Source organism: Silene latifolia, chromosome Y (assembly GCF_048544455.1).
Source record: "Silene latifolia isolate original U9 population chromosome Y, ASM4854445v1, whole genome shotgun sequence".
NCBI classification, from domain to species: domain Eukaryota; kingdom Viridiplantae; phylum Streptophyta; class Magnoliopsida; order Caryophyllales; family Caryophyllaceae; genus Silene; species Silene latifolia.
In genome coordinates, this window is record NC_133538.1 from 414,158,293 (window position 1) to 414,170,534 (window position 12,242).

Sequence of the window (12,242 nt, forward strand, 5' to 3'; positions counted from 1 at the left end):
TCGACTTGTGTGGACCAATGAGAACTAGAAGTAGAGGTGGTAGTCGTTATGTGTGTGTCATTGTTGATGATTACTCTAGGTTTGTTTGGGCACTCTTCCTAAGCTCTAAGGATGAGACATTTGATGAGTTTCTAATTTGGTTAAAGAAGATTCAAAATAAACTTGGTTTAAAACTTGTTTCAATGAGAACCGATCATGGAACCGAATTCGAAAACTCATCATTTGGTGCTTATTGTGATGACAATGGTGTAGACCATAACTTCTCGGCTCCTAGAACCCCACAACAAAATGGTGTGGTTGAAAGGATGAATAGAACCCTTGAAGGAATGGCTAGAACAATGTTATTAACTAGTAAGTTGCCTAAGAACTTTTGGGCCTAAGCGGTAAATACCGCTTGCTACATTTATAATCGTGTCATGATAAGGAGTATTTTAAATAAAACTCCCTATGAATCATTACGTGGAAGAAAACCCAATATTTCATATTTTAGATGTTTTGGAAGCAAATGTTTTGTTCACAACAATGGTAAAAACAATTTGGGTAAGTTCGATCCACGAAGTGATGAAGGAGTATTTATTGGGTACTCCGATCATAGCAAGGCCTATAAAGTTTACAATAAACGAACCTTGTTAATTGAAGAAAGTATCCATGTCATTTTTGATGAATCTAGTGTGCTTGGACAGGTACAAAACATGGATGATGATGATGAGGATGAGGATGATGAATTTGAGATTGGTCTTGTTCGAAAAGACTTCGTGTTCACGGATGAAGAAGCTCCCAGCACTGAATTGCAACAGACACAGAGACTGTCGCCATCAAAGGAGAGCAACAACTCAGGGGGAACACGTAGTATTTCGATTCCTCTCTGAAGCAACAGACCCAACGATCGTTGCTTCTACCTCCGAATCAAGAAAACCAAAACAAAGTGAGGATGAAGAACCTTCCAGCCAATGGAAACAGATCACTGGATCGATGCGATGCAGAGGGGGGAACAAGAAACCTTTGTTCCAAAGAAGTGGAAACATCAAAGCTCTCATCCACTCACTAATCTCACAAGTGATCTCAACTCGGGAATTCGAACAAGATCATCCGTCAACAAACTCGCTCACCTCAATGAGTATTGTGCTCATAATGCCTTCCTTTCTCAAATTGAGCCTTCAAATGTGACAGTCGCCTTGACTGATGCAGATTGGGTGCTTGCCATGCAAGATGAGCTCAATCAATTTAAAAGAAATGAGGTATGGCACTTAGTCCCTAGACCGCCTAATCGTACCGTCATTGGTACTAGGTGGGTCTTTCGCAACAAGCTTGATGACTCGGGAGAAATCGTAAGGAACAAGGCTAGACTAGTGGTGCAAGGTTATAACCAACAAGAGGGTATTGATTACGATGAAACCTATGCACCGGTAGCTAGACTTGAGGCCATACGATTGCTTATAGCTTTTGCGGCTCACAAAGGCATTAAACTCTTCCAAATGGATGTCAAAACCGCTTTCTTAAATGGATATTTGGAAGAAGATGTCTTTGTAGAGCAACCACCGGGTTTTGAGAACAATGACTTGCCTAACCATGTTTTCAAATTAGACAAAGCTCTTTATGGTTTAAAACAAGCACCAAGATGTTGGTATGATAGATTGTCTAAATTTCTTATTGAAAATGGTTTTAAAAGAGGCTCCGTTGACAAAACATTGTTCTTGAAGCAACAGTCAGACGAACTGTTGGTTGTACAAGTATATGTTGATGACATTATATTTGGTGCAACAAATGAACTCCTTTACTTATATTTTTCGGAACTAATGAAATCGGAGTTTGAAATGAGCATGATGGGTGAGCTAGGATTCTTCCTTGGGCTCCAAATTAAGCAATCAAAGGATGGAATCATGATCCATCAACAAAAGTACATCAAAGAAATGCTTAAGAAATTTGGGATGACTAATGGTAAGCCTCATGATACACCTATGGTAGCCGGGTCCAAATTGGACAAGGATGAACTCGGTAAGAATGTTAGTGATAAGGTGTATAGAGGTATGATAGGCTCACTTCTCTACTTGACCGCAAGTCGTCCCGACATTCTCTTTAGTGTATGCTTATGTGCTAGATTCCAAGCAAATCCGAAAGAATCACATTTCAAAGCCGTTAAACGAATTCTTCGGTATTTGATTGGAACACAAAATCTTTACCTATGGTACCCCTTATATTGTCCTTTTGATCTTATAGGCTTTTCGGATGCGGACTATGCGGGGTGCACGGTGGATAGAAAGAGTACCTCCGGAATTGCAACGTTCTTGGGTCCTTGCTTGACTTCTTGGGCCTCAAAGAAACAAAACACGGTAGCTCTTTCTACGGCCGAAAGTGAGTATGTTAGTGCGGCACATTGTTGTTCTCAACTCCTTTGGGTAAAACAACAACTCTTGGATTTTGGTATTATTTTTGACTCCATTCCTTTAATGTGCGATAACACGAGTGCAATAAATATTTCCAAAAATCCTATTCAACACTCCAAAACCAAGCATATTGATATTCGTCACCATTTTATTCGTGATCATGTGGAAAAAGGACATATTAAACTTATCTTTTGCAAGACCGAAAATCAAATTGCCGATATTTTTACTAAACCACTTGCAAGAGAACATTTTGAGAAATTTAGATTAGAAATTGGGTTAATTAATAGCATGTGATTTTTTGTGTGAATTTTACATAATTCCTTAATTGATTTAATTAAATTTGGATATATGTTATTAAGTGTTCTAAGTGCATTGAATTCATGATTAGACCAAAAATTGACACCGTATTTGTGAGTCGGTAATCACTCAACCTCATATCTAAATTTACGTTTATTATATGCTACCTTGCGTTTTTATTTCGAGTAATTCAATTTGTCTAGTTGGGCCAACCACCTCACTTACCACATTAAATGGGCCATTAATTTCTTCAATCCACTCCCTACACCTACCCGTCCAAACCGCCTAAACCCACTAACTCTTCTTCTCCCAAATCCAACTCCCTCATATCTCACCTATCCTAACCCACCATGGTAAAAACATCATTTAACACACCCATTAAACCCACAAAAATTACCTCCCCTGTCACATCAAAACCACCTATATCACCAACTCCAACTATGACCCCAAAAAACATCCTACGCCTTTCCTCCACAAACTTCAAACACCACACCTTCGACAAACCCAGATCCACCTAGCCCTCAACCATCACCAAAACCCTCTGACCCTCCATCATCCGACGACATACCCATCGCCACAATGGTAGGACGACGCACGCGAGGTGTTCGAAAGAAGAGCTCCACTATTCCGAGCTCCTCCTCCAACCGGTGACGGTATTGGTTGAAGATGTTGAAGATGAAACCGAATTTGATTTGAATGAAAACCCATCAAAGTCCGGCGAGTCTGACCCGACTCCGGCGAAAAAGAACAACAAGAGAAAAGAAAAAGCCTCCTCCTCTCAATTACCCCCAATTTCAGAAACTTTCGAGCAAAGCAATGTTGATAACCCGATTGTTGATACCCCAATTGAAAATCCAAATGAACCCCCTCGTAAAAAATCGAAACCTTCAAAGAAAAAGCTTGTCTACCTTGCTCCCTCAGATCCGGTGTCCCTTATCTCGAAGTGGGACTTGGCCGTGGTTTGGGATCACCTTGAGAGTATTGATCTCCCTACTTCAATTTACAAAAACTGTGAGAGGTTAATGAACATCAAAGCTATTCACTCCCCTCGGGTTTACAATCAAACGTGGTTTGACCCGCCTGCCTTTCACTCAGTCCGAGATATGGTTTTAGCTCAAGGTTGGGAAAAACTGTTGGAAATGCGAGAGCCGGTGTTTGTTAGTGAGGTGATTCAATTCTTTGCTACGGTACGGGTTGATAAATCTGGTGAAACTCTTACGGCCAAGGTGAACGGTAAGCCCCTTAAACTGTCTCAATCTGATTTCGCTACCGCCCTTGGTATTCCCGTTGGAGGTTATGACAAACTCCCCTCCGAAACTTGGGTGGCTTTGTCTTATGCCTCACCTCTTAGCATTGCTCAAACCGTGTGTCCCAAAACTGTCTCCCCCGGACCCGTGAGCAACACCCAAATCCCACCTCCTCTTCGAATCATTTTTAACATGTTGTGTCGCTCAATTTATCCTTCGGGTGATAGAGGAAAACTCACCATTGCCATACAATATTTAATCTATCATATTGCTACCCATAAGAAGGTGAACCTAGTTGGTTTGATGTTTAAAAGATTTCACCTCATTTCGACCAAACTTCGTCGACCTTCTTCTAGTATAATTTACCTCCCCTATGGCATGTGGTTATCGGTTGTGCTCAAGGCACAAGGGGTGTTGGTAAACACTAGCTTGGGTTCGTTGGATATGTGTGATGTGATGAGTGATGGGCAAATGGGAAAGATGTTGATCAAAATTGAGAATGATGAGCCGATTTACGTGAAAATTAAAAAGGACCCTAAGTTGGGTCATCAAGTCAAGTGAATGCGGGTGGTATGCGGGAAGTACTCAATGCCGTGGCAGAGTTAGGTGCGTGGCTTAAGGAAGATGCTCGTAAGAAGGACTTGGCCATCACGGCCCTTGCCTCCACAATGGATCTCATCCGTGGAGAGGTGGACATCATTTCCACCCTTGTGTCAACAAAAGAAGTCGGTGATGATCATGTGGATGATGACCCGTTGGGTAGTGGCTCGGATGGTGAACAAGCCTCCTCCCCTTAGCCTTCCTCCTTCCTCTCGGCCCTTTTAACCTTTTACCCGTATCCCTTCATTTTGTTCCACCCTTGGTTGTGCCTTTCTAAGACTATGTTTTATTGCTTGTTATTTTGAACAATTGGTGGTGTACTTTAAACTCTATTTAGCTTTGTTGAACTTTGATTAACTTATGCTTAATCCTTGTTGATGTTGACCTTGTTACCTTGTCACACTTATATGTGTCTTTTTGTGTTTTCTTATGCCTATTTGCACTCTAATGCTTTCGACATCTCTATCCATTTGATGATGTCAAGAGGGGGAAAAGGTAAACTCATGCTCTTAATCTCCTTGCTATTGATTAAACCAATGTCTTGTCTAACCTTCTTAAGCTTGATTCTTGTTTGAGGCAATGTAAAATTGTCTTGATAGTTTGATTCTAGTTTTTGCCCTTGGTAAGGTAATATTGTCCCTTCTCTATCATTTGATCTTACTTGTTAAAAATCTTGAATCAAGGTGTTTACATTGCTTATACATTCGTTTGGGGCTTGTCATCATCAAAGGGGGAATTTGTTGGGTTCCTTATGTTGATGATAACATGCCCATTTGATTTGTGTCATCTTAGTTTACCTTTTCAGGATTAATGATGTAATCAAGCTTGGATTAAGAAGTGTTGAAGTTGTTACTAATCCCATTGTAATTAGTCGTGTGTCATCTAATGTACAAGTGAGAAAGTTAAGTATAGCGAGTAATAGAAAATATCCGGATGATCGTTGCTTTAACACGCATACAGCTGAGTGGACTTTGCCACAACTCGTAGAAACTTGAAGCTTCTTTTTTCTTTCAAATGCTTTCACGTGACTTATATTTTCAAAGATAAAAATCTGATTTTATTAAGGAGGTAGTATTCTTTAAAGAGTGGTTTGAATTATTCAAAATGTTTCCTCTTTATGCAAATTCAATCCTTTGGTTTTTAAGAAAACAAAAATTGCTTTTTGCCATTTTGGTGCTAACTTGTCATCATGTGACTTGTCTCACATCCTTTGTTTTTCTGAAAAAGCATGAGCATTTAAGGTTGTCTTTCAAACCTTCTTTCTCTATTCTTACCTTTGCAAAAGACTCCTTTTTGGTGCAAGTTATTAGGTGGTTGCAAATGGTCTTCACATGTGAGGTCTTTGACCCTTCAAAACCCTAGCAACCCCTTCACTCACCTCCTCTATATAAACCGTGCATCCTCCTCATTAAATCCCCAAGACTTTTCTGAATTAATTCTTCCAACTTTGCAAATCATTTTCAAAGCTTTAAAATCGTGTTTGTTTGCAAAATCCTTTAAAAGTCTTCAAGTGTCTTTCAGTTTCTACAGTCGTGGCCACTGTTGCTTCTCTATACTAAACTCTCTTGCTTAAAAGTGTTGATCTTGTAAAAGTTGTCCACCTCTATTCTTTGTTAAGAATGTGTTAGTGGAAACTTGATCCTTTACATTTTAAGTGTGTTAGTAGAGTTTAGGACGGAGTAGTCTTTAACTCTTGACAACCGGAGTAGGTTGTGAGTTGGCAACCGGAGTAGGTTGTGAGTATTGAGTTCTAGGACGGAGTAGTCCTTTAACTCTTGGCAATCGGAGTAGATTGCGAGTTAGCTTGTCATAGAACGGAGTAGTTCTTGTACTAGCTTTGCAACCGGAGTAGGTTGGCGTCTTTTATTACAAGAGTCTTTTAGTTTTCGGAGTAGATCACTAAAGGAAAGTAATAAAAAGTAGATTGGACGTAGGCACTTGAGTTTCTTGCCGAACCAATTCAAAAATCTCGTGTTCAAGTGCTTATTTTATTTCCGCTGCTTTTACTTTGTTTGTTTTGTTTCGCTTAAACTTAGAAGTAATTATCATACTTCACGCATTTGGTCTGCAGTCATACTTCACAAACCGAGACAAATAGATACAATCGAACGATTGTTGCTTTCATACTTCAAAGAAACATTCATCGTGATACTTGTTCAATCTTTCAATATTATTCTAAGTATCCTCTAAATCTCTTTTGTTCACTTAACTTACTTTAATCCAATAAAGTTGAAGTTAAAATTTTTAAAAGAGTACCTAATTCACCCCCTCCCCCTCTTAGGTACTTGAATCCATAAACTCAACAGATATATATGAAATCCTTGTAAGTTACCTCTTTATCTTGAAAAGTGATCTTCTGGTATAGCAGCGATCGCCCTTCTTCCGCAGCAGTAACATCTGTTTTTTTAATGACTCTCGCTCTGATGGTATACGGACCGGTTGGTCCTGCTACTTCTTTGATGAGTTTTTTTATAGGCTTCATATTAGCCGCACAAGCCTGAAATTTGCGGGTCGATTTTCAAACGATCGGAAGTGGCAAATACGGTTGTATATAAATTTTGGTACACACATAACTAAAGTATTTACGATATTCTAACACGATTATGATTGGAGCTTTCGGAACCGTACAACTTTTCTGGTTTTTTTGGTGGTTTTGTTAATGGATTTGTCTAATTTCCTTTCAAGTGTCATCTAATCTGAGAAGTATCTTGGTAAACAGATGAGAATACATGGCATACCTTTGGACAAAACGGTTGAAGAAACTACTGAACGTTGGACTGACCTATGTAATTGCTTTTTTTTCTTGGGTATACAGTTTGTGCTTTTATCCCTGATTGTGAGAAAGATATTCTACAATAATATAAAAATTAAATGTATTTGCTCATATATCACCTAACATGTATGTTGTCTAAGGTAAATTATTTTTAAATAGCTCTATAAAGTACATTTGTTGCATGTGTGGGTAATTGTCCTCAAATCTTTCAAAGATATTTGATGGTGGACAACCTAGGTTATGGGTAAGCATGGCTATGATGTCTAATCATGTTTCTTCTCCTCTTGTTTGTGATAGTGTGACTTATTTGTAACTATGTATATAACTTGCTAGTTTGGTTTATTTATGCAAGTAACAACAGGTAGTTAGCTATAACTCTGCTAGTTAGTTGCTATTTGGTGTATGTCCTGATTTAAGGAGTTTTAAAGGTGTGTAGGGATACGATCGTTGTTTTTGCCATGAACGTTACTCTATGCTTTGAGGGAACACTTTGCGGTATTGCGTGCTTAATTAGTCAATGGATGATGGTGATAATAAGATAACGGATATATGCTCGTGCAGGGTCCGAATGGTTGTTTAATCACAACCTTTAAGCGTTTGCACGACTGCTCTGAGATCGACAATGTAAAATATGTAATGGCACAATAATTTAGAGTACTCTACATAAATTGTTAGACATGTTAAGTATTTTTGGAAATGCAGAGCTCCATTTATTTAGCATCCACTAAAAAAAGGTATAAACTTACGCTTTACTGTATTTGCCAAGTCAAATACTGCCAAGCTTGCGTAGTTTAGTTGATGTTGATAAGGCGGGTTTTTGTAGTGCAACATGCTAATTCTCCCCCTTACTATTAATGGTTTGGTAAAATCCAAAAGATTACAATCACTGTTCTTTCCAAAACTCAAAAGCAATTGCATATTGCTTTTGGTTAGAACATATTACTAAAGTGTAAAGTGTTCCCAAAACATCGGTGACACCCTATAGCCTTTATACCACCACATCATTTAAGAGATGTGGATAGGAGGCGTGTCACTTTGGCTTATTTGTCAGGGAGGACAAAAGTTCATACTATGTACAGTCATAACGGCTATATACAGTGGATGGTTATATATCAGTACTGTTAATGGCCCTGGGGCGAGCCAGTGCTTGGCTTCTTTTTCTTTGCCGGTGAGCCGACGGTCTTTTTTGCAGTGTTCCTTTTTGGGGTGACTTGAGCTGGAGTCTCGGGGGTCCTAGCTGGAGGTTTCTCAACCTTTGTAGATTTAAGCGAAGGTGTTTCTATCACAACAATTGTTGCTTGGGCCTCAGTGTCAGCTCCTTTCCGTGTAAGTGTGGTGGTCTTTAGCTGCACGTCTGTTCAGGAGGTTTAGCTGAAACCACTGCTTTAGCCGGGATACCAGCCTGTAAATGGCTCTGTTCGGGAACTGTGGTGATTGACGCAAGGAGCTTGTGTGTAGACAGGTAATCAACACTTATTGAAACGTCAACCAGTGTGTGACTATCCCTTTTTTCTGGTGTACTGCTAAAATCAAATTGCCTAGCAACTGGTGCAAGTTGTTGCGGCGCGTCAGCAATAATATTCTACCCCGTTGAAGATGTTTATGTTAAAGGGGCCACGACTGCTGGTTCAACTGTTTCAGGTATGACTGATCGTAGGGCCCACTTCAGTATATTGTTTCGGGTAAGGGTTGTCGTTGGAGACACTTCTATTGTGAATGGTTCATCCTGTAACAAAGCCTGAGTGCTCTCAAACGCCAAATGGTCACCCTACAGGTAGTATCAGTACGCAGTCAGGGCATTGTCGTGGTATGTTTAAGCGAGGAGGAAAGAGAGCTACCCGGTGAAGGTGAGAGCCAGACGAATAAGAGTCAAAGGGTTTGCACATGCGGTTACTGTTAGACAACATGAATGTTGGATTACAAACCTAAATTGATATAAGTATTTATGAGATAGATGGTGTACCGAATGCCGCATGTGAAATATATCTGGTGCTAACATGCGGAAGAGTTTAACAGTGTCGTCCGTGAATGATGTTATTTCTAGTTGTTCAGTCCCATCAGAAACTTCACAATTGAATGTAATTCTGCGAGTAAGTATCAGCAGTAAGAATTAAAACGATGAATAACATCTCGGAGTTTGGACACAATGTTAGTTTAAGATGTTTGGTTACCTCGGTTCTGACACTACCCCTTCTTTAGTGCAGGTTTCGCATTTGAAACACTCACCAGCTGGATAGTCAGAGTGTTTGCCACAGTTGGAACAACCTAAATATGCATTGACCTTTTGCAAGCTTGCATTTGCTACTGTTACTTTCAGCCGGTAACGTTCATCCTGAAGTGTGCTTCTAGCCTTTTTGCAATGCATTTTAACGCAAGATCAGAGGTGCTATCCATACATGACAATCACTTGGAAGTGATCGTTATTGTAAAATATTGTTTTTTTACTTTGATTTTTTTTTTAAATATTAGCCGCAACCATACTACACACAGAGTTTGAATTGGTGGCGTGAATTGTTGTTCGTGGATATACTGATTTACCTTTTTGCTCTTCAGGGCGTTTAAAGTAACAATGTGGATTGGTGCATTAGGGTCTCTAACTCTGTGGATCCTAGCTTGTAATTCGGACAGACTTTCTTTGTTCCGAGTTATCCTGTATCCAGTAACAGTAATTAGAAACGGCATATTGGGTCTTTATTTTAGGAGTTATGGTTAGAAATCTAGAATTCAGTAATAGTAGATTTAGCCGGTTGGCTGGTTAGCTGTACCCTTCTGTGAGGGCGACCACCTTGTCTCCTGTTGAACTTGTGGTGATTGACGTGGACATTGTAGTGGTTAGTGAGAAACCTAATAAAAATGGAAAAAGGATTAGTACAAAATGTGATATAGGCAGATGCTATTTATTTTGTTTGTATCTATAATACCTCGATGGGTAGTCACTCTCAATGCTGTGAAGGCTACCACCGGGAAAGTTCCTGCCAAAGAGGCAAGTTTGCTACAATCGTCTTCAGCAAGATCATTCCAAGCCGATACCACAATAGGTTGGTCGGTGCTGTTACACTGATTACTATGTTATTTTGTTTTCCAAATTTTAACCTTTAAAAAAAATGAGAAATGATACCTATGATCGGTGATGAAAATCTCCCCAACAATGTTCTTACGGCCTTGTTTTGCAAGAACCTCACGTGCAGTTGGTTCGACATAAAATAGGGTTCCAATGACATCTGTGTACGTTAGTTATCATGTAAATGCGCTGGTATCACTACTACAAAACTCGCTATGGACATCAGTCGATGGACATCGGATTATCTGGAAAACCGATGTACATAACATGCACATCGGTTGTTTGCAAAAACCTGATGTGCATATAATTATATGTACATCGGTTGCGTTAAAAAACGCATGTCCATTATTTCTGATTTTAAAGGACATGTGATATTTAATAAAACCCATGTCTATATAAAAGTCATGGACATGGAACATTACATTTAACCGATGTGCATCTAAAGTAAAAATTATAGGCGACAAAAATTATAGGCTGCTTATATTCTAAAACACATACATACCCCACCCCACCCCACCCCCGGTAACTCGTATATTATTTCTTAAAAATACACCCACAACTCCTCATTTCTCTCTCGAATAACACTACAACGCCCATTTTCGCCGCCACTTGCAACACGACTCCGCCACTTGCAAACGACGTCGCCAGCTGCATTACCGACCACGCAAAGTCTTCGCCGGCACGACAGTAAGTCGCCACCATAACCACCGCTATACTAAAGTTCTGGACAATCAATCAGAAGGTATTTTTCTGGGTAATCAATTCCTTCATATATTTATTTAATTTTTGCTTAATTTGCTTTAGGGTAAGGTTTTTCTGGGCAATTAATTATTTTTCTGGGCAATCAATTGTGTTTGTTTCTGAGCAATCAATTTATTTAGGGTTAGGTTTAATTGGCTTGGCATATGCAATTGACTTGTTGTTAATTATGGAGTAGATTATAGTTGTGTTAAGTATTGACATATGCATCCACTTTTAACAATGAAATGAAACACAAGTATTTCCATAGTTCATTCATTCTCTAACTTCTACACTTTCTGCTGGGATTTTGTTGTTGATTAAGGGTATTTGGATCCGATTGACACGATACTATCTTTGTGTAGAACCGTCTTGCACAAAACCACGTGGGTGAGGAGTGAAATTAATGTTCTTTCGATCTAGTATGAAGTAGGATAAATTGGTTAATGTATAGCAAAATTGTTGCAGGGTTAAGCTCCAAATTTGTGTAGTTAGTGGGATAGTTAGGGTGCAATTAACATGTTTTATTACTTGGAAGGTTGACATTTAGTTATTTTAATGGTTATATAAAAGTCTTAGTTATATGGAAATTCATCAAGCCTTTCTCCCTATTCGTATTAGTTATGCGTGTAGTTCAGTCAAGACGTTATTTAGGTTTGTGTCGATGATAGAAATGTAATTTACTGGAGCACCACTGTTTGTTACTTTAGCAGTTTCAAAGGCATTTTTCTGTTGTTTGAGAAGCTATCTTGTATAAAAATAGTTTCAAAGGCATTTTTGTTCTATATTTCGTAGTTGGCTTGTCTTGTGGCTTGTACTGACAAGTCTAATTTTGTTAAGCGTTAAGCTTATTGATCTTTGAGAACCGATAGTTTGTTGATACATTTGTTGGAATATGTTCCAAAATTTACTGCCTAGTGCTAATATTCTCAGAATATACATTTTGTTGGATTATGTTCCAACTTGTTGATCTTTGAGAACTGATTGCTGGACTATTTGCTTGTGAAACATGGATCAAATTAACAGTAAACTCCAAAAATTAGTTTTATGTTCTCATATGAATCACTAGCAGTAGTTATTACGTTATTTGTTGAGTAAATGTTTTCTTCTTTGATGTTTTTAGAGATGGACTGAAATTGGAT

At 38.9% G+C, this 12,242-nt stretch overlaps 1 protein-coding gene across 1 annotated transcript; it reads right to left on the reverse strand.

The window, feature by feature from the left end:
- Positions 1 to 8,131: 8,131 nt before the first annotated feature.
- Positions 8,132 to 9,983, reverse strand: LOC141632370 (uncharacterized). Its single transcript, XM_074444923.1, has 4 exons — positions 9,840 to 9,983; positions 9,473 to 9,651; positions 9,265 to 9,385; positions 8,132 to 9,069 (listed from the first exon to the last, which is right to left on the reverse strand). Exons 1-4 carry the CDS (start codon positions 9,981 to 9,983, stop codon positions 8,902 to 8,904), a joined length of 612 nt encoding a protein of 203 aa, XP_074301024.1. The 3' UTR covers positions 8,132 to 8,901.
- Positions 9,984 to 12,242: the final 2,259 nt, after the last annotated feature.

Coding starts and splice junctions, on each gene's coding strand:
- LOC141632370 (XM_074444923.1), bottom strand. CDS start 9,983: ATGCCGTTTCTAATTACTGTTACTGGATACAGGATAACTCGGAACAAA. Junction 9,386..9,472: donor GGGGTAGTGTCAGAACCGAG/GTAACCAAACAT, acceptor ACTTACTCGCAG/AATTACATTCAATTGTGAAG. Junction 9,070..9,264: donor TATTTCACATGCGGCATTCG/GTACACCATCTA, acceptor TACTACCTGTAG/GGTGACCATTTGGCGTTTGA.